At 46.1% G+C, this 22,505-nt stretch overlaps 2 protein-coding genes across 3 annotated transcripts; both read right to left on the reverse strand.

Moving 5' to 3' along the window:
• Positions 1–1,892: 1,892 nt before the first annotated feature.
• Positions 1,893–12,550, reverse strand: lats1 (large tumor suppressor kinase 1). Of its 2 annotated transcripts, none has more exons than XM_062550251.1 (8): positions 12,367–12,550; positions 10,961–11,421; positions 10,476–10,632; positions 8,541–10,189; positions 6,335–6,917; positions 5,559–5,741; positions 4,633–4,739; positions 1,893–4,296 (listed from the first exon to the last, which is right to left on the reverse strand). In XM_062550251.1, the coding sequence occupies exons 2-8, from the start codon at positions 11,294–11,296 to the stop codon at positions 3,748–3,750; spliced, it is 3,564 nt and encodes a 1,187-aa protein (XP_062406235.1). In that variant the 5' UTR covers positions 11,297–11,421; positions 12,367–12,550; the 3' UTR covers positions 1,893–3,747. The 2 variants fall into 2 exon arrangements, with proteins under 2 accessions (XP_062406235.1, XP_062406236.1); XM_062550252.1 differs by having other exon boundaries at positions 10,961–11,424.
• Positions 12,551–12,746: 196 nt separating this feature from the next.
• nup43 (nucleoporin 43) lies at positions 12,747–17,325 on the reverse strand. The gene is made up of 8 exons (XM_062550253.1): positions 17,082–17,325; positions 16,842–16,964; positions 16,613–16,690; positions 16,287–16,449; positions 15,930–16,065; positions 14,902–15,053; positions 14,582–14,698; positions 12,747–13,255 (listed from the first exon to the last, which is right to left on the reverse strand). Exons 1-8 carry the CDS (start codon positions 17,205–17,207, stop codon positions 13,026–13,028), a joined length of 1,125 nt encoding a protein of 374 aa, XP_062406237.1. The 5' UTR covers positions 17,208–17,325; the 3' UTR covers positions 12,747–13,025.
• Between the last annotated feature and the right edge of the window lie 5,180 nt (positions 17,326–22,505).

Here is a 22,505-nt window from a genome sequence, read left to right on the forward strand (position 1 = left end):
TTAAGCAACACACATAAACAGTAGCGATATTGATGGAAACAATGTCCAATTCCCTTCCACAGAGGCACTCTTGTGGTCCCAGTGGACAGGAAGAATGCAATAAGCCTAAAATAAACATTAACAATTTACGTCTGTTCCTCGCTTTTTGGCAGACTTGAGAGAAATAAGGACACAAGAGAATGGAGATTCAGAGAGAACAGTATAGGGGAAGACGAGGTTAAAACTGCATCCTTGAAAAGAATTTGAACTAAAAAACAAAACGTTTTACTTCTGACACAGCATCATATCCCTTTAACTTCCATTTCTTTGTGTTCATCAGGGGTGTCTGTCGCACCCTTTCAACCTGTTCACTTCCCCCCTCCTCCCTATCAAGCTGGGAGGATGCCAGTTTTCCATGCAACATAGCTGGGTCTTTAGTCAGCAGTAGGCACTGAGAACGCGTGAGCTCTGATAATGACAACAGCCTTTATCTCCTAATTCTACTCCGCTTGCACGCCTCAACCCATCCTCCCCTTTTCTATTTTAACAGAATTCCCAAGACACACACACACACACACACACCTGCTTTGGTAGAGTGAAAGGGGGAGTGACATTCTGACCCAAACATCCACACGCACGCACGCACGCACGCGCGCGCGCGCACACACACACACACACACACACACACACACACACACACACACACACACACAACCAGTGTGAGAAGGGGAGACTGGACATAGCCACCCTTTCAGTGCAGCGTATACTTATCTTTCTCCCACTCTGATAAGAGGTGACAGACACGGCATGCCAGCCATACATGGCTCTGACTGTCTCTGTCCCTGCAGACTGATACTCAAACACTGACATGCCAAACGGCAGCCCACAGAGAGGGGCCAAGGTCCACAGCCTGAGGGACAACCGTCTCTTGAGGATGGATTTGCTGATGCATTTAGTGCCCAATTTTAACTGCATGTTATTTCAACCCAAACAATAATTTCTCTGCATCATTTTACATTTCACAGATACGAGTACAGTTTGAAGATGAAAGCATGTTCATTCTAGCCTGACTCTCGCCAGACCCTTGTAGTTCCGCCATGCTCCACCAGAGGCGTTTCGCTGACAGCGAACTACAGGATCTGGCGAAAGTCAGGTTAGTTCATTCGGCCTTTTCTGTAGCACACTCAAGTTAGCAGAATAAAGCAAAATCCTTAATATTCGATCTGAGAATACATTTCTTACTCAGATATCACAGCCTGCAAACACTGAATGAAAGGAAATGACAGCAACAGTGGAATAGCTTGGGCAACACACTGATACCAGTTGTCACACTGTCCATAGTGAAATCCTTCCTGAGATGATAGCTGTACATTGTTTATGTTGTCTGACCTTATATACTGTATTCCTCACCCTATATGAAAACATCCATATCCGTTTTTCTAAAACTGGACCAGTAGGTTCACCATGTTGATTTGGGTTTACTTCCTAAGCTGTAGGGCCCCCTAGAGTGTGAAAAATGCTCAATGTAGGAAAACCGTTGATGCATTTTCATCACATTAATGCTCATTTCAAGGAAAAACATGCCACATTGTCATAGTTATAGTCTGTAAAACTACTTTTTGTTTTCAAGTAATTACATAAAACTTATTATCAATAAGTAGTCTGAGTCTCATTAAATTGGGGCCACCGTGTTGCATGGATTCACTCGACTGGGAGCTTCAGTTCCATTAGCAAGGGTCCTGTTGTGCCAATCCTTTCTCCTGCCAATAGACACGACAAGGACGTTTTGTGCAAAGTTATGCAACTCTTCCCTTTGGCTGCTTGTTGTTTCATGGAGGACAGGAAGCCCTGTGAGGAATGAAGGTGGTGAAGGGTTCAAAAAGAGAAACGGATGAAAGAAATGTTGTGGTTTACATTCTTTATTCGTCACCCATCCATTTCTGCATCCACCCCCACCCCCCAAAAAATACAATTTTAAACATAATTCACCAACTTCTTCTTCTTTTTTTTTTTTACCATTTGCAATTACATAACAACAATACCAGTGCAGAAAATATACATCATGTTCCCAAAAACTACATTCAAACCTTTTTTTCCTGGACACTAAGAAGACCAAAGGATAAAACACACAACGGAATAAAGTACCCTTTCATCTGTTTGGACATTCAATTTGTTTTCAAAACACAAAATGTAGCAAAAAGGTGTGCACCTTTGGACCAGACTCCCAGAACAGATTTCCTAAGCCTTTGCCTTCCAGGGCTAAAATCCAGTTTTTTACTCAGTGTAGTGTCAGTCCTTCAAGAGTAGGCAGTCACAAAAAGAGGTGGAGACTAACCCTATATCTAGTGCTTTGGTGGAGAATGAGAAAATGAACAGAGAGAGAGAGAGAGAGAAAAATTAAGAAAGAAAGAGAAGAGAAAGAAAAAGGGAAAGACAAAGAAAGAGAGAGAACTCAAGAAAGAAGGAAAGGAAGAAAGGGAGAAAGAGAGAGTGAGAGAGAGAGAGAGGAGAGAGGTGAAGGCACAGACTAACGATTGGTGAGATCTGAGTCCATGATGTGCTCAACAGAAAGACAACTTATCCTCATTCACTCTGATTAAGTGTTCAACACGCCCGAGGTTGATTTGCTCTCCGAGCGCAGAAGAGTACCGTACAGACAGCCAGGGAAGCCTAGAGGAAGTACAGAAGGATTCATATTCCCCATCTGAATCATTACAGTGGAAAAGTGAGGCTTTGAGATTAAGACACACGGAGGCGGGTGGGCCTCAGATTTAAATTCCTCGACTGACAAGATAGTGATTTGACAGTATAGTGACGACAATTTTCGTACTTCAAATGTACACAGCATTATTTATAAATACAATTTTATGTATAAATTAGACAAATAAACAAAAGACTTGAAAAGAAAAAAAAAATCCAACAATCCTGCATTTCATACTAGTTAATTTAAATTGATAGGCTGATTATTCTCTAGATATTTGGTGAAAGGAAAGAAAGGGGGAAAAAGGCACAGCAACATTTAATTTCAGGAAGTAATAACCATTCCATCCCTGCACATAATGTATCCACAGCCAAGCCGAGTGGGAAACAGACCTACTTGAATATAAATTAACAAACTGTATTGAAAGCAAGGTTCAACTCTTTAAAATGTGTGCGTCTATTACCTAGCATATCAAGACTTACATTTTAAATAAATTAAGGCTTAAAACATTTTTTTTCGTTTTTGTTTGTTTGTTTGTTTGTTTTTTCCCCACAATGGTGAAGGCAAAATGTTTCACCATTTTTCGTCTATTCAGACCTCACAGAGCAAGTGTACCCTGTACACCTCACAATAATAAATATATCTGTAGTGTATTTAGGAGATGTACACCCTTCACGCCCAGTTAAGGCGTGAAGGGTGTATTAGAAAGGTTTCACCGGGAGAAGACCTTTGCTCGTTTGTTCATTAAGGCGCTTTAGACCAAGGCAAAAAAGTCCCAGGTCCAAAGTCCTGCCCCAAAAACAGGCAGCAATATTCAGACAAAGACTAAATACGTACCCTCTCCACATCTCTGTTCCTTGAGAACTGTGGCCTAAAAGGTTTAAAAAAAATGACAAAAGAAAAACACAAACGAATGAAAAAAAAAACACAAGTGGCCTTGCCTTCTCTCTACCCTGCTGTTGCAGTGAGTTGTCACAGAGCAGTCCATATAAGGCAAAGTGAGGCGCAAGAGACGTGGAATGCTGCAGCAACCCGACGGGATCAATCACGACCGCCGCGCCGCAGCTCTAAACGTACACTAGGTCCCGCCCCGGCACGGCTTGCGCTCCCTGGCAGCCCACTTCCTGTCCGGTGGCCTCGGCGTCCCCCTCCTCCCCCCCCTCGTCGCCCTCCTCCTCGTACTCGATGGGCTTGGGGCAGCTGTACGGGTAGCCGTTGTCGTCGAAGAAGCGCCGGAAGGTGAACTCGTAGAAGGCGTGCTCGGGGTGCTTGCCGTTGCGGAACCAGCCGTTGAGCGTGTCGTCGTTGCGGTCGCCGTCGGCGTCGGTGCCGTCGCCGCTGCCGCCCGCGCTGCTCCACAGCTTGTCCGGGTCCACCGGGTCGAAGTTGGACGTGTCGGTGCTGTGCGTGATCTTGGGCACGTAGGGCGCCGCCTGCTGCCGCAGGTCCGTGGAGAAGTCCACCGAGCGGAAGAAGGGGTGCGCCTTGATCTCGTCGGCGCCGTTCTTGCCCAGCCGGTCCTCGGGCCCGCGGCACAGCTTGACGATCATGTCCGACGCCTCCGGGCTCAGCTTGGCCTGAGGGGGGATGTGCAGCGTGGTCTGCCAGTTGATGACCTACGGAGCGCAAAAGGGGACAAATCACCGAGTGTAATGGCCTTACTACCTCGCACTCGGAAGCGGAATTATTTTAGTGGGCAGGATGCATCTGGTTGCACTCTGAGAGAAAAAAAATAAATACTTTTAACTTTTAAAAATCAGACATACTTTGAGCTGTCCAGTACAAACAGAAATGGAAACCAAACTTCTTTGGTTTTGTTTGGGCATTCTCATAAATGCTTTGAACATCCCTTGTTTAATAGTTTGGTCATGAAGCTCAGCAATGCCTACCAACAGAAAGAAACACCAGGCACGCAGCACTGCACAGACACAAGACTGGGTGATATCCTTTACCTTGACCTGAGTTTCCAGTGGCGTGGTAGCCAGGAAGGGGGGCTGACCCACTAACATCTCGTAGAGGATCACGCCCACGCTCCACCAGTCGCACAGCTGGGTGTAGCCTGCGCAGAGGAGAAGCACTCGTCAAAACACATAGTTTTTTTTTTTTTTTAAGTATGTTTTTTGGCCTTTTTGCCTTTATTAGTATAGGACAGTTAAGAGGTAGACAGGAAACAAGTGGGAGAAAGAGATGGGGTGGGATTGGGATATGACCGCAGGCCGGATTCGAACCTGGGTCCCCGTGGGCACTCGGACCCGTAAATGGTACGGACGCTGTAGCCTGCTGTGCCACAGCGCCCCCTGTCAAACACATAGTTTGATAAACTCATCAAACGCATCAGCGGTCAACAACATCCACTGCTTTTGAACATGCTTGGATCTGGTCAGATTTGTACAGACAGGATAGAAAGGAGATGTACTGGATTTGGACACGAGAAAATAACTCAGAAGACGTTTCAAACCCCGAGACAATGACTGGCAAATGGCAAACTCTCTGTGCAACAACCATAGGTTTTCTGAAGAGCAGGTATGAAGCTCGAAATAAGAGGCCATAGGTGCCGCCATGTTTGTTATGTTTGCTGACGTAAGCCAGCAGACAGACAACACATAAATCACAGCAGACATCATTGTTTGTCGAAATACTTATTGGATGGTAGGGCAGGTTTTGGAGCTTCCGTGATGGCTTCATTGTTTGGTATTGAAAGTTGCCGCTTGGTCTGAACTCACACTTACATACCAAAAACCAGGAAAAACGGGCTCTGGGAAGCATGACACAGGGCAGAAGTGACAGAGATGAACTCTGTGACCGAGACCGCACATTATTTAACGAGGTGCTGCTTCCTGTCTTTTGTTCAACCCTGCCGTGTCTGGCGTTGTCTTACCAGTGCGTAGCAGTACTTCTGGGGCAATGTAGTTGGGCGTCCCCACCAAAGAATGGGCCAGGCATCGCTGGTGTTGCCGGGCAGCACGGCGCTCCAGGGGCTTGAGCCGGTCGCCGCAGCGACAGTTGGCGGAGTCCTCCCACTCCTTGCTGAAGTCCATGCTGTCCTGTCGAACGTGATCGCCTGCCGAGATGTCAACAACACAGCATCAGAAGTGTGGGGACAGCATTCCAGATGCCAACAACACAGCATCAGAAGTGTGGGGACAGCATTCCAGATGCCAACAACACAGCATCAGAAGTGTGGGGACAGCATTCCAGTGCTTTAGAAATGCAGACCGTGCGAGCCATTTAAACAATATAATCTATTCCATTTTGAGAATACTTTTGAGTGGCTATGCCATGCTATATGTTGCTATATTACATGTAATTCCATGCAAAAAAAAAAAAAATCTCCATTGCATGATTCTACTTGAATGCCCTTCTGTCATAACATAATATCACTGTAGCTTGAACTTTTTTACATTTTCCATAAATGTCACCCAAAAGCCAGATATCCCTACCTTTTTGCGTATGCTTTTTTTGAGAAGTGTATACTGTGTATGTATATATATATATATAAAGAAATATTCAAAACCAATTATCCTCAAAAATCCTTAAATCTGCAATCCCACTTCTCACTCTTGAAAAGAGTATGCCGAACTGCTTTGGACTCACACATGCAGAACTGACCAAACGAAACAGTCCGTCCCCCCCCCCCCCCATGCGTCCACTCACCGCTCTGGTAGTACTTGGAGTCGTGCGTCCAGCGGAAGCCGGTGCACAGGCCGAAGTCGGTGAGCTTGATGTGTCCGTCGCGGTCGATGAGGATGTTGTCGGGCTTGATGTCGCGGTGGATGAAGCCCATCTTGTGCACGCTCTCCACGGCGTTGGTGAGCTCGGCGATGTAGAAGCGCGCCAGCTCCTCCTCGAAGATGCCCAGGCGGATGAGCAGGCTCATCATGTCGCCGCCGGGGATGTAGTCCATCACGAAGTACAGGCTGTCCTTGTCCTGGAAGGAGTAGTAGAGGCGCACCACCCACTCGTTGTCCGCCTCGGCCAGGATGTCGCGCTCGGCCTTGACGTGGGCCACCTGGTTGCGGAGGAGCACGTCCTTCTTGCGCAGGGTCTTCATGGCGTAGAGGGCGCCCGTGTCCACCTTGCGCGCCAGGCAGACCTCGCCGAAGGCGCCCACGCCCAGCGTCTTGATCTTGACGAACATGGACTTGTCCATCTTGGCGCGCTTCAGCCGGATGTAGTTGGACTCCTTCTGGCTCAGCATCATGCGCATCTGCTCCTGGGCGTCACCGGACAGGCCCACCTGGAACACACACACACACACACACAAGCAAACAAACGCACACACACACACACACACACCAAAACAAAGACACACAGACACACACAAGCAAACAAACACACACACACACACACACACACACAAACACAGAAACATGCAGACACACAGACAGACATTCAAGACACACACACATTCAAGACACACGCACACAGACACAAACACACACAGGGGATTGTTAAAAAATAAGGTACTGCTGAAGATTTCACATGCAAGTGTAATAACAAAAGGATTTGCTAGGACACAAACAGACATTACAGAAAGCATAAATAATGATAGACTGAATTCACTCGCACACGCACACACCCTTCATTCCAGGTGACTCATCACATTCTTAGACCATCTGGTTAAACACACGATGACATGCAGTCACATGTGGATTCTTAAAATACCATGCAGAACTGATGTGTCAACCACCAACAAATGACACACACACAGAGAAGAGGTTATATGATGGAAAACGGGTCCAAAGGCCAGAGAGATTTGTAATTGAAATGGGGAACAAAACATGTATTTGCTTTGCATGCATTAATTATTATTATTACATTGCCCTGTGAGTCTTTTGCCAAATTAATGCATTAGTATATTAATATTAAACATATTACTATTTCATTACAAAATTTCACGACATTAATTCATTAAAATGTAGTCAAACAAAAATAGCAAATACTCCTGACAAACATGTGGCTTACTTGCACAGTGGTGAGTGTGGACTATTCAGGTGACAGCGAGGAAGAAAGCTTTTTACCTGTTACACCAGAGGTTAGTGACAGGACTGAGAGAGAAATAAAGAGAGAAGAGAGAAGTAAGAAAGATACAGCTGACTACATATGGCCAGAGGAGAGTTCCGGAAAGGAGAACTGCCTCCACTGACACTGAATGCCAGTAAGAGAAACAGGTCGGGGTGTAACGGCACACAAAAAGGATGATTCCGTATGTACCTCTACTGTGACGAAGTCACAGTTTGGTTAATTTTCGGTATGGTAATGTGCTGCTCGTCTAACGTAATTTCCCGACTATTAGCCGCGGCTGATACATTGATTTTGCTACATTTCTTCAGCTATGAGGTTTATACAGGGTGTTAATATGGTTTTGTTTCTTTTAACTTGCAGAAAACACTGTCCTGCGGCCTATATATTGCAGATGCTCAACGCATATAAACTGTAATAATATTTTGAAAAGGTGTGAAATGCTATTTGACATTAATCAACTAAACTGACTTATGGTCTGGCACTTAATATGCTTGTGTGCGAACATGTGTGGGAATCTGAAACATAGTCTGCACTCTGCATGCAAAAAAATAAAAAATAAAATACTGCTAAATTGCCATTAGACTGCATTCAGTATATCTCCGTATTGAGCCTAACGTCCTGTACCTAACAGTGCGATATGAATATGTGTACCTTTACACCCCTAGAAACAGGAACAAATAGAGGAGAAATAGCAGAGGCACTACAGATGAACTACCGGAGCATAAAGGAGGTCTTTCAAAGGACCAAAAGTGTCTTGCAAAAACTAGATCGGCATGTTTTAGACTAAAATAGACATATAGAGCCAAGGACATCGGGAAGCCTTGTGTGTTCTCACCCTTTGCATCTCGCTCTCGAGCTGTTTCTTCCTGCGGATCCTGTGCTGGTAGTTCTTGAGGATGTTCTCCACGTGCTGCTCCATGAAGAACTTGAAGGCCTGCGGCGAGTAGATGGGCACGCGCACCTCGCCCCGCCGCTCCTCGTCTCGCTTGTTCCGCCGCACCGGCACCGGCGACGTGGTGATCTGCTTCTTCTCGCCCTCACCGCCACCGCCACCGCCACCGGGCGCCTCCGTCGTCGTCTCCCGCTCCTTCTCCGCGGAGCTGGTGCTGCCCTGGTCGTCGTCCGCTGCTGCCGCCGTGGCTTCTTCGGGACCGGAAGCGCCTTGCTTGGAGCCGGGCTCGCAGGTGGGACACGGTGCCGATGGCTGCTGCTGCTGTGGCTGCTGCTGCTGCTGGAAGAGGTGTTTGGGGTACGGTGGTGGGGGTCCTTGGTAGCTGGGCACCTCGGCCACCATGGTCATCTGGGGGGGTCCTCCTCCTCCTCCTCCTCCTCCCGAGGAGGTGGTCTCCTGGTAGGGGCTCGGTGGTGGCGGAGGGAGAGGCTGCTGCTGCTGCTGCTGCTGCTGGATCCAGGGCGGGTGGGTGGGGGCCACGGCCGTGTGCAACTCGGGCTTCTGCACGCGCATGCTCTTGACGGGCTGCAGGATGGGCGCCTGGGTGATGGCCGTGACCGTGGTGGCCGAGGGCTGGGAGCTGGAGGGGGCGCCCTGCCCGCGGCCGCCCGCCATCTGGGCGCTGGTGAAGGAGTTGGAGCGCACCGGGATGCTGTGGCTCGCCCACGACGGAGGGGGCGCCATGTCCTGGCCGCTGCCCGCCCCTCCTGCGGAGGACGCCTGCTGCTGGCCAGAGGCGTGCGGCGGGGGCGCCTGGGCCCACGGCTGCAGGTTGTACATGTCCAGGTTGTGGCTGTTGCGGTTGGAGACCAGCATGGACTGGGGGAGGTTGCCGCCGTTGACGTAAGGCGGCGACGGGGCGGGGCCACCGCCGCCGCCGGCTTGCATCTGCAGGGCCGTGGGGCTCTGCCGGTTGCTGGGGTTCATGGGATACGGCGGCGGGGGCTGGCGGCTGCCGCTGCTCATGGCCACGTTCTGGTGCCCCATGTAGTCGGACTGCGCAGGGTTGCCGTTCTGGGGCCAGCAAGGGGGGAAGGTGAACTTGTTGCCCGCCGAGGAGGGCATGATGATGGGCTGCCGCCCGACGGGCACCGGGCTGATGCCGCGCTGGTTCTGGGAGGGAGGAGGCGGCGCCGACGGGTAGCCCTCGGACCAGCCGCTCTGGGGCACGGGGGAGATGCGCGGCACCAGGTAGTCCATGTTCCCCGAGAAGCGCTTGGTGGAGGGGTTGGCGTCCCAGGAGGACGGGGGCGGCGTGGTGCCCCGGTTGGGCGGCGGCGTGACGCTGCGCATCTGCGGCGGCAGAGGCGGGTTGACCCGCTGCCCGCCGCCGCCGAGGTGGCCCTGCGGAAAAGCGCTCGACGGCGGCGGCGGGCGTCCGGACAGGTCCCCGCTTTGCGGGCCGGGGCTGCTGGAGCGGTACATCATGCCGGCGTCCACCATCAGCGGCCCGTGCCTTTGGGGGGCCAGGGACTCTTTGGAGCCCTTCCAGCTGGGCTTCCGGAGCACTGGCTGCTGGATGTGCGCCCCACCTACGCCAAAACACAGAGGAGCACAAAGGGGTCTGAATGAAGCATCGCCCACGCTCGCACTTCCGAACAAGAGTTGCGAGCAAAACAAAAGCGAAATTGAGCGCTGCCCGAGCCAACCCAAGACTCGAATTACACTCATCTCACAACACGGCACTAAGGTGCCATTGTCTGATTGCTGAATAACAAGAAAAATACAAAGTCACATCATATATGCCTCATAAAAGAAAGCATAAAAGGAGTCTGAATCCAACACAGCTCCCAGGGGGTGGGATGGATATGGGCCTACCTGGGCCTTTCATGCCTGCGTTGACGGGGCGGGCGGCGACTGCAACCATGACCATCTGTTCCCTGATGGGGTCCTGGTAGCTCATCTTACTGATGTACTCAATGGCCGCTTCTATGCTGCGGCTGTTCGTCTGCTTCAGGGCACGCACTGCCATCTCCTACGGCCGTCGACAGAATGGAGCACAGTCAGATCATTGAACAAGGATCTTAAGGTCTGTCAGTTGGCTTGCAAAATGCCCTTGTTTTAATCATGTTTTGGTTAAACTGAAATAGTCTTTAGTACATTAAGCCATTGTCTGATTGCATCCAAATTGGATTAAACCTCTACTGCATTGTGAACACTAAATGAAAACCATGAGTTACCCCTCGCAAATGACAAATTAACTGATGTAGGAATGAGCACAGCCGGGCCATAGACATGCAATACAAGCAAGCACACAAATAAAGAAATACAGAAATGGACACAAATGCATTGTGTAATCATACCTCTTCAAAACCAGCTGAAATAAGCTGAAGCTTCATTTGCTTGTTGACATCTGAAGTCGGCTCATACTCAAAGGGCTTCAGGGATTTTCGGATTTCCTGAAGGGCCTTGTAGTAAGGGTTTTTGGGGTTGCCACTGCGTCCCTGCTGCCTCGGATCATCCGGAAGCGCCTTCCCAACGACCATGTCCACTTTCAAGCCATCGGAGGGCCGTGGGAGATTCCGTAGGCTTTCCCGGATCTCCTGCAGCATATGCTCGCTGTTGCCACTGTAGTTGCTCGCGGGGAACGTCTTGGGTCGCATCTGTCGGTATCCTTCGGGTTTCTCCCCTCTCTTCATGTAAAAACATGTATGTTGACAGCCAACGAGGAGAACGGGGTTGTGTGCAGCGCTTCCTTGCTGCCTGGGAGATGCGTGTCGAATGACCACACGAGTGTCCCGACCATTCACTTCTTACTACTCAGCTGCTGGAGGAAGACAACATACGTATTAAACATGACGGCTGTAAAGTTAGCTCACCCCGTTTCTACTTCATAATGACGTCCCTTACATAACTGGCAGATGTACAATAACACCTTGGAGTAAGACTTGCAACTTTCCCTTTCATAGGTCCGTACTAGCCATATCCATAGCGAAATGCATCTTATGTTACCTGCATCATCAAGCATCAGGCTACTTTTCAGCTTTTCGACGTTGCTTTGACACAATTAATTAGGCCGAGATGATGCTTCAACATTAAATGCAGCCATGCAAGTAAAAACATGGAAAGTCCTACTTTGATTAACCAATTCAAATTATATGATACTATTGACAAAACCGTGTTCCACGACCACTTCAGCTGATCGAGTCAACGGGGGCCTAAGCTAACTAGTTTAGGTGCGGTCAAAATTGCTCACCGCTTAACTAGTGTAGCTAACCCTCCGAGTCACTGGTAAAACTGGCAGGTGACATTTGAACAAATTCGAGAGTTAGCCCATTCATCTTGATGTTGCGCACTAACTGCCTCGACGTAGAAGTATCAAACTCGGGGACAGAGCTAACTCTCTTAATAGTTAATCTAATGATAGTTTTAGAATAATGACGATCTAGCCGTCAGCTACTTAGCTAAAGTTAGCTAAAGTTAATGTGCTAACGTTACCAAACTTGAATAACTCCACATTTGAACACTTCAGCAATGTTTGAAGTTGCTAATCACTAATTACGCATGCCACGTTTACATGAGAACTGACAATATAGTTTTGCCTGTGTGGTTATTACAGTTTAAGTCCAACTAAGACAGTGATAGTTAGCTAACTAGCGAGCTAACGAAGTTGGGCTTGAACATGGGCCTAAAGTATCTGTTTAGCTGAACTGGCTAGCTTGTTAGCCAGCACTAGCTAATTGTTGATACTCAATGTTATGCCACTTACCTGTTGATTTCCAAGGTGCTCCACAGATCTTAGCGTCTGGGGCAGGTTCATGTAGAATGTAGTGTTATCATTTATAACAAATGTCTATTTCCCAGTACTAGGTCTAAGGCAGGTTACAACAAAATATAATCCCAACGTCTTTGTATTGTCACTGTCGCCAAGGTTTTCCAATGTCTCTCCTACGATTTACTGTTACCCGGATGTTTGAGTACTATGTGGTTCCTCCACTAGAGGGTGATCACAGAGACGTTCTCGGGTTCTATTAAAGATTCACCATCTCCAATCTCCATCTCTCCTCTGTGGATAGCTGTCAAACATTTTCAATTGAATACTTGCTCTCTATATGCAACATTTATAATAAAGTTCCACATAGACACAAATAGAAATACTATTTTAATGTCACGGTTCATTACAAATGTACTGTCAAAAAGCATTTTAACTTCATACACACATCAGGCTCAAAACAGCTCCAACACCTTGCTGCCTGTCAAATCCATCTTTTATTTTTAAGTTGCCCAATGTTGAATTTGAAAAAATTAGCAAAACTGGAAAAAATAAATTTTCACAAGTAATGAGCAAGCAGTGCATTACAAAAACACATACAAACAAACAAACAAACAAACAAACAAACAAACAACATTACTTTCATGAGATAAGTCTCAAACTGGAACCTGTCTGTTGACATATACTGCCTCTCCATCAGTCCCACATACAAGGCATTGGCCAAGCACATCCAAACTATTTACAGAAAGGGTCTGACTAGGGAGCATATGTGTTGTTTCAAGGTGGCCTTTGCCTGAGTCTCCAGAAAGCCACGCGCTGATAATTGACTGGTTTCCTCCCGCTGGGGCAACTGCACTGCGGGATATTATGCTAGTGTTGCGGCCACCTATGGGAAGAAATAGTGAAAGAGTGAGATGTACACATCTAGCCTGACGAGCCAGACCCACATCAAGATGTAGGGTCTGGACACTCACCGTAGACAGGGCTCAATCGGAAGGGTGGGATAAACAGTTGTCTTTCAAATTCCCTCCCCGCAATAGGATAACTCTAAACGAATCATCTTCTTGTTTTCAAGTAGCAGGATGCGTAACCTTCCCTCTCCACGCAATAGGATAACGCTAAACGAATCATATTCTTGTTTTCAAATAACAGGATGCGTTACCGTCACAACTTCTGGTCGCATGTCAGTCACCATTATGTTAAGCCCTGTGATTGGGCCGCTGGTGCTGGGGGTTCTCAGCTTCCTGGCTCAATGGATCGTACCTAGACTGCCCCGCCAGCCAAATTGATTTCTAGGCTAGTACACATCACTAATGAGTTGAAAAGCATATGGCACTTCATTATGCTTAGAGGAGGCCACAGATGCAAAGCTCTTATATTCTCGTAGAGATTATAACTTTCTTTGCTGTGCTTCACACATACGCTATACATACATGCATGCATACATAAAAACATAAACAATATGTGTACAAATAATATGGTCCGTTCATTTAATTATTCCATTTAAAAAAAAAAAAAAAAAAAAGACAAGAAAAACTTTTTCTGACATTCATGCACTAAATCCATCTGAGAAATAAGACTTAACTAAACTGAGGAGGTTCTGCTTTGAGCACAATATCAGGCCTCCATGAGGCTCCATCACTGAAAAGCACTGTGGGGCACTCACACCCTGCAGGGCAATAGGACTACTGATTTCTGGGTGCGTTTTTCCACTCTCAAAAAGATCAAAAATACATTTGGATTACAGCTAAAGTATGGCCATAACTTTGTGGTTCTTCTTGGCTGTCGTAGTATAAAATGGTTCAACCACCTCTGGTGGTAGACTATCAGAGGAGCAGAGCGCGCTCTAATCTTTTCTGATATTCTACTTTCCTACACAGAAAACAAACCATTGCTCTTTTGCTTTTAGGCCTTCTCCTTTTCCCGTTTTGTTTAAACTCAATCAATCAATCAATCAATCAATCAATCAATCAATCAATCAACAAAAAAAACTGGAATTTGAATGACGAATGAACCATACACGAAATAAGCATAATTTTGCTAGCTGGCTGCTTCAAAATGCAGCAGAATTTCATGAGAGTTGAATACTTTTGCAACCCCCTGTGCAAGTACATGCTGATTAAAATATACAGTAGACGTCTGCATAACAAGCATACACAAGACTGCTGTAGGAGTTTAGATGAGATTTCAGTCGGTAAGCACTGATACTTACTCTGCAGGAATGAAGGTGTGTCTGAGTTGCTGGAAGTCTCCCAGTGCAGCAGTGATCCATCCTCTGAGCATGTGAACAAGTGGTCTGGGTTGGATGGATGAAAGTGGACTTCCCACACTGCAGAGAGAACAAAGAGTGTGTGACTATGAATCCACAAACACTAGAAATCGGTGACTGAATACAGATAGATCAAATGTAAATAAGCATAATAGACGATAGATAACATAATATCTAGTAGGTACAAACATAAATGAAGTATTCAAATAGATGAAACATAACACGGTAGCTAAAAGATAAATAAATACAAAAGCAATTCTCACTTTCAGCTGAGTGGGCCTCCATCAGTGAGAAGGGCATGTTGCCTTGCCTGACGTCCCAGATGCAGAGCATGCCGTCCTGTCCTCCGGTAGCCACGATGTGCTGTTGGTTTGGGTGTCTGTCCACGCAGTGGAGTGGAACTCGATCTCCTGTGCTGCAGCACACAAAACAATGGCAACGCTTATCAATAATATAATGATAATAAAAAAACACTCTGATGCGGACATTTTGGTCAAGTCGCTATTGATTTTTCTTAGTCTAACACCTTGTCCTAACCGGATCCAAGAGAGCGACCGTCAATGTTGTCCGTCTACACTGAATCCGTTTAATATGCCATTCTGTTGCATCACAGGCTTCCATATTTCTCATTAAAAATAGCAGAGCAATGTGAGAAAAAAAAGAAAATAGAAACAGGGCGTCCGACAAAGGTTCTCTCAAAAACGTTGCGTTGCATCGCGCTGCTCGCGTCGCTTCAGTCAGGACACTCCAATTGAAAACAATGTAATTAAACAGATTTTATCACTAATGTTTGCTTGCATCGTGTCCGGTTAGGACAAGGTGTAAGAATATTGATGAAGTGTAATCACTCGTACAGTATTAATGCTGTGCAAATACAGCATGTACACAAATGGCAAAACTGCTTCGTAGCAGTTTATTGCCTGATATTTTCCTTGTTGACTGGTAAATAATATTACATTTACCGATGGCAGTGGCTGACATTAAGTCAAGTTGCATCAATTGACTGGCACATTCAGAGCTAAAGCTATATAGGGCTGGGAAACTGTTAGATTTAAATAAATAGAATGAATATTTGTTGTTTCCCGGTCATGAATAATAAAACAACTAAAACAAAGCAAACAAACCAATAAAAAAAAAAATCAGTAATTGGCCAAATTACTATTCCAAGCATCAGTATTGTCTCTTTCACAATCAGTGCGTCCTTATGTTATAAGTAAATGGCATACATGTGCAGTTGTACAAGCAAGGAATGGGGAGTGGGGAAATGGGAAATGTGTGTGAGTGTACTTACAGAGCGAGGATCTGTGCAGGCTCATTGCTTTGTTGCCTGAGGTCCCAGAGTTTGAGTTGACCAATTGAGTTCACTGTAAGAACCTCAGCTGTTCTCAGGAATGTAACGGCATGAATAGTGCTGCTGTCTGCATTTTCTGAAATGAAAAAACAAATGTTAGAAAAAACATAATATTATACAACTGGCAGTAGTAAATCTTTAGTATGTGAATACCGTAGTTCTCAATACTAAATTGAATAATAAAACTTCATTAATCATTATTTATGGGAAATCCAAATATAAGAACAACAGAACAGTTGAATAACAGTGGACAAATCTATGCAAAAGTTTATACAAACAAAAGTGTTTTAGACAGACCTATAGTGCGCAATACACCAGTTTGGTCAGCTCGAAAAAGTATAATCCTCCCGTCCTCTCCAACTGACACCATCTCAGGGCTGTTGCAGACCACTCCTGTGCATGGAGCATTATCGCAGGGATAGTGATGGGCACGGTCCCATCTGTGAGCCACAGACAGGGTCTGTAGAAGGGGGGAAAACACTTGTTAGATATGAAGAATTAGGCAACTTTGACAAATTCACATTTACCACATCCAAATACTTGGAGCTTACCAAGCCCTGTTTATAGTTCATGTACAAAGGGAGACAATAACATCATTGGAAATCTGTGATTTAATGTAATACCTGGTTGTTCTGATGATGCCGGTAGATGGTCACTGCCCCAGACGAAGATGCTGTAACTAGTCTATCAGCATCTAAAAACTTAGGGCAACAATTAGTTGGTCAGTGTTACAGTACAGCAAATATTTAAACAGAAGTCCTTACATGCATTATTCTGATGTATCTAGATGCTCTTCAATCTCTTGGTTACTCATAGCCATTCCTAAGTATGGTGCAAAAAGTGTGAACTTACTTGGAGATCAAGGACGTCTCCTTCGTGTTTTATTTCACAAAGTAACTGGGGATCTCCCTCGAACTCATCTTCCATACTAGCCACTCCATGGTCACCAATGGTCCACAACGACACTTTATTATCCTGTGAATGTTAAAAATTGGACATTAACACAACCATAGACAGTAAAAGAAACACAACACAGTTAGCTATGTAACGTTAGCTAATGGTAACTTCAGCTTTACGTGAATGACAGCCCACCTCGTTGTCCCAAGAACCGGTGGCAAAAATTTCTGGTTGCTGCAACGAAGCAGAAGACACTGGTCTCCATCGAGTCTTGCTGATCTTCTGTGAGACGTACTTAGCGTTGGTACTACCGGTATCCATAGTTTAGAACTGTATTGATTTCAGTCAAATAATCAGTTTACAAACAGGCATGTTGCTTTTGCCACTCACATCCCGCCTTCCTCCTTTTCGATGAAATTGAGGGCAAGTGTTGCGTAGACTGCCACCTAGTGTTCTGGAGTCTTTATGGTTATGGGATTTATTTGGCAGACGCCTTTGTCCAAGCCAATTTCACAGTGTCCAGGTGTCTGGCCTAGTTGATGTTAATGATGCCTTAATTGGCAGGGTAAAACATCTTCCTGTTTCTGTCTTTCCTGTAGACTGAGCCAGAGCCCCTTTAGGGAGAGCCGGTCCACTTCCTATTAACTCCATTGTACCGGATTGTTCATGCAATCTGTTGAAATTCCGCTAGGGGCGTTGCCGAGCAAGTGATACATGAATTGTGGTCTATGGGGCTAAGCGGCTAGAACTCGTTTTTTTCACAGTTGACAACTTCATTTCCTAATGTACATTGTCGTAGTAGCTACCTGAGTATAGGTTTTCCACTGGAAATGAAATAAAAAGTCACTCATGTCCTTTCTGCTTTTCATAGGATGGGCCGTTTTCCCTGTAACATGCTAGCATTTAGCTCATGGATGCTTGCGACAATCGCGACCGATTACGACCGTCGTGAAGCTGAACCTTCTTTTAGGTGTATGGCCGTAAAGTGGTTCGCTTGTGTCACGTGACATGAAAACTTTGAAAGGGTTTTTAGGAATAACAACACATATTGAAAATTGTATTGGTCAGCTGATTGTCAAGTCAAGTTATCCTGCATCGCATGCATTAATGCAATTTCAGGAGAAAAAATTATATAACGAGAAATGTGGTACTGGGGGGTTCAGCTCCATTGCTACCCATTAATTCATCACTTGCTCGCGATCGCCCTCTAGTTGCAGTACCATGCGGAAGTATTTCGCTAGTGGTCCTTCTCCCCTTATTAGACATTCTCTGACTGAGCTGTTCCAGAGGAAGTTAGTTTACACAGTGGCGACATCTTGTGAAATAGGCTCTATGAGTAGGCCTAGGCCTACAAATAATTCAATTTAAAGGGACATTGTTTAAGATTTCCAATTGGTTGTAACCAAAATCAACATTTCCCATTCATAAATGTGGCCTCATTCATGTTTAATTACCACTACCACCAATTTGAAGCATTCCTATTGGCTCAGAAGTCCTCCTTTAAGTATCAATTAAATTTGAATAGCCAGCAGTTATGATTTTCAGAGAAGAGCATCTGAGTGCCATCGCAGAAGCACCAGAAATGGAAAGCCTTGAGCAAAGGCAATGCATAAGCACTCATACTGTCATAACATATGTTGTCTCTTGCATGTTTGTAAATCATTGATCTAAGTTTTTATGTTATGTCTTATTTAAAGCTTGCATGACATGAGTCTTGCAGAAGCAGACATGGACAAGAATGCCTTCAATGACCCTATGGATGTGTAAGTAGCACTACGTACGGACTTCTATTGCTACTTGTGTGTGGTGTTCTCCTAGTTATCATTTAGTTATTCAATTGTTTACCCAGATAACAATTTCCTTTGGGCCGGATCCGCATAAAAGCCTTTAGATCCGCATGTAGCGGACCTACGGTATCTGACTGTGGGCCAGATGTGGCCCACACACAATAAGCGGACCCGTATTGCAGATCCGTACAACACAGAATAAGCGGACCCGTGTCACACACAATAAACGGACCCATATTGCAGATCCGTACCACACACAAGAAGCAGACCCGTACCACACACAAGAGGCGGACCCGTATTGCAGATCCGTACAACACAGAATAAGAGGACCCGTGCCACACACACACAATAAAAGGACCCGTATTGCAGATCCGTACCACACACAAGAAGCAGACCCGTACCACACACAAAAGGCAGACCCCTATTCATGGGTTTCATCAGGTCCCTGCATTTGTGAGGTCACACCCTGATGTTGAACGAGGAGACTGGCTCTCAGTCTCTGCTCTAAGGTGTTCTGTTGGGTTGAGGTCAGGACTGTGCAGGTCAGTCAAGTTCATCCAGGCCAAACTCCTGTCATCCATGTCCTTATGGACCTTGCTTTGTGCACTGGTGCATATACTGTAGTCATGTTGGAACAGGAAGTGGCCATCCTCAAACTGTTCCCACAAAGTTGGGAGCATGGAATTGTCTAAAATCTCTTAATGCTGAAGCATTCAGAGTCCCTGTCACTGGAACTAAGGGACAAAGCCTGTGTAGGTACAATTCGGAAATTTAAATACACAAGCTGCTTTACACTCAATTTCAACATTTCCAACACACTCCTAGAAAAATGATGCACATGTTTGGCTATTATTTACACTAGTTTGCCAACTGTCTGGCACATGCATTCACAAAAGACGTCTGGATGCACATAACAGGGCAGTGAGCACAGGTCCCTCTAGAGGCCATCGGGCCCTCAGGCCACCTTCATGAAGTCTGTTTCTGACATTCACACCAGTGACCTGCTAGAGGTCATTTTGTAAGGCTCTAGCAGGGCTCCTACTGTTCCTCCTTGCACAAAGGAGCAGATACTGGTCCTGCTACTGGGTTAAGGATCTTCTACCACTCTGCCCTGCTCTCCTAGAGCAATTAATCTGGAATCTCTTCCATGGTCTTGAGACTGCAGGGGGAGACACAGCAGTCTTTTTGGCAAGGGAACGTATTGGTGTGCCAATCTGAAGGGGTTGGACTACCCTGTGCAACCTCTGTCGGCTCCAGATACTGGCTTATGCTACCAGTGGTAACACTGACCATATCCAAATGCAAAACTAGTGACAAATCAGTCAAGAAGGATGAAGATGGAAAAATTACCAGTTGCCACCACCTGTAAAAACATTTCTGTTTTGGGGGTCATCTCACAGTTGGCCCTCTAGTCTAGTACACCTGTAGAAAATTTCGTTGACATCAAAGCAGGTCAACCTGATTCACAAACCACCTCTGTTACATAACTGGCCAGATCAATATCAGATCAATATAAGTGACCGACTTGATGCTATACTCCTATGAACCAGTGTTCCCTTTATTTTTTTGAGCAGTGTATTTCATGATCCGATCACATCACCATTAACTTCTGTCTTCACATGTTTATGTTTCTGTCATTTGATCCCATTGTTTTTTGCTTGGTGAGGTAGCCGTTTTGCCTCGGGTCTTCTGCCCTTCCTATTCCCCTCCTATGCTCCTCCTTGTCCTCTTCCTCTAAGTTCACCTCCTTGTCCTGTTGCCCTCTCCCTCTCGCTTCTTCACCTCCTTGTCCTCTTCCTCCTACTTAGATAGATAGATAGATAGATACTTTATTGATCCCCAAGGGGAAATTCAAGGTCCCAGCAGCTTAAGACACCACACACAACATACAATACAATGTAAACAGGAAAATACAAAGCAAATCAACATGACTAAAGGAGCAGTAAAATACTATGGATAAGATGTGCATGAATGTACTGAGGATTGGTACTGTGATCCAGTATGAGGTATGTGTCAAGTTGGTAGTGCAAATAAGTCCAACAGTGCAACAGTGCAAGATTAAATTGTAGTGACCAGCAATAAATGTACAGTACAAAATGTAAAATGTAAGCTTAGTAAATAAAAAAAAACTCCACAGTGCAACAGTGCAAGATTACATTCTAGTGACCAGCAATAAATATGTACAGTACAAAATGTAAGTATAGTGATAATCATAACAGTACTAGTATAAATATATGGACAATTAAAATAGACCTAACATAGTAATAATAATATAAGAGTTATAGCAGCAGTGCAAGGATGTAAGCCATGCCATGTAAGTGTATAAGTGGGTGGAGGTGCAGATATACTATGCATAGAAGTCTAACTCTCCTTTTCCCTTCAGTGAAGCATTGTACAGTTGTATGGCCCTGGGTACAAATGACTTCCTCAGTCTGTCTGTTGTGCATGTCATGGAGCGTAGTCTCCAGCTGATCAAGCTCTTCTGCTGTATGATAGTGCTGTAGAGTGGATGACAGTCATTGTCCAGGATGCTGTGTAGCTTGTTCAGGGTCCTTTTGTCTGATACTGAAGTGATGCACTCCAGATCAGCTCCCACAACAGAGCCAGCCTTCCTTACCAGCCTGTCTAGTCGCCCAGCATCCCTCTTCTTAGTGCTTCCTCCCCAGCATGCCACAGCATAGAAGAGGACGCTGGCAACAACAGACTGGTAAAACATCCAGAGGAGCTTGCTGCAGACATTGAAGGAGCGCAGCCTCCTCAGGAAGTACAGCCTGCTCTGCCCTTTTTTGCTTCAGTGTTGACTGACCAGTCCAGTTTATCGTCCAGATGTACGCCCAGGTACTTGTATGTGTTCACCACCTCCACATTGACCTCCTCAATGGTGACTGGCAGCAGAGCAGGCTTAGACCTCCTGAAATCTACCACCATCTCCTTGGTCTTGGTCGTGTTGAGTTGTAGGTGGTTGAGTCTGCACCATTGCACAAAGTCCTCCACCAGGCTCCTGTATTCCTCCTCCTGCCCATCCCTGATACATCCCACAATTGCAGTATCGTCTGAAAACTTCTGCATGTGGCATGACTCCGTGTTGTAGCAGAAGTCAGACGTGTAAAGGGTGAACAGGACTGGAGAGAGCACCGTTCCCTGTGGAGCACCTGTGCTGCTGATTACAGTGTTGGAGAGGCAGTCCTTCAGTCTGACAAACTGTGGCCGCTCTGTCAGGTAGTCTGCAATCCAGGATACTAGATGAGCATCCACACCCATCTGCAGGAGCTTGTCACTCAATCTGGGGGGTTGGATAGTGTTAAAAGCACTAGAGAAGTCAAAGAACATGATTCTCACAGCACTTTTCCCCTTGTCCAGGTGAGAGTGTGTCCTGTGTAGAAGGTAGGAGATTGCATCGTCAACGCCCACTTTCTCCTAGTATGCAAACTGTAACGGATCTAGTGCATGGCGCACCTGTGGCCTAAGTATCCCCAGAACCAGTCTCTCCAGGGTCTTCATCAGGTGTGATGTGAGAGCAACTGGCCTGAAGTCATTCAGCTCACGTGGATGTGGTTTCTTGGGGACGGGGATAAGACATGATGTCTTCCACAGTGTTGGGACTCTCCCGAGACGTAGACTTTGGTTGACGATATGCTCCAGTGGCTCTCCCAGTTCAGCAGCACAGGCCTTGAGCAGTCTTGGACACAGTCCGTCAGGTCCGGCTGCTTTCCTGGGATGAAGGTTCTTCAGCTGTCCTCTAACTTGATCTTCCTAGGCCTCCTCTAATTGTCACTCTTCCTGCTCCCTCCATTGTACTCCACACAGGACATCTTCTCTGTGCCTTGTTTAC

The sequence above is a fragment of the Sardina pilchardus genome, chromosome 12, assembly GCF_963854185.1.
Source record: "Sardina pilchardus chromosome 12, fSarPil1.1, whole genome shotgun sequence".
NCBI classification, from domain to species: Eukaryota; Metazoa; Chordata; class Actinopteri; order Clupeiformes; family Clupeidae; genus Sardina; species Sardina pilchardus.

Coding starts and splice junctions, on each gene's coding strand:
- lats1 (XM_062550251.1), bottom strand. CDS start 11,296: ATGAAGAGAGGGGAGAAACCCGAAGGATACCGACAGATGCGACCCAAG. Junction 10,190..10,475: donor CGCAGGCATGAAAGGCCCAG/GTAGGCCCATAT, acceptor GTTTTGGCGTAG/GTGGGGCGCACATCCAGCAG. Junction 4,297..4,632: donor CACTGGAAACTCAGGTCAAG/GTAAAGGATATC, acceptor TGCGCTCCGTAG/GTCATCAACTGGCAGACCAC.
- nup43 (XM_062550253.1), bottom strand. CDS start 17,207: ATGGATACCGGTAGTACCAACGCTAAGTACGTCTCACAGAAGATCAGC. Junction 16,965..17,081: donor CCGGTTCTTGGGACAACGAG/GTGGGCTGTCAT, acceptor TAACATTCACAG/GATAATAAAGTGTCGTTGTG. Junction 16,450..16,612: donor GGCATCATCAGAACAACCAG/GTATTACATTAA, acceptor CCCCTTCTACAG/ACCCTGTCTGTGGCTCACAG.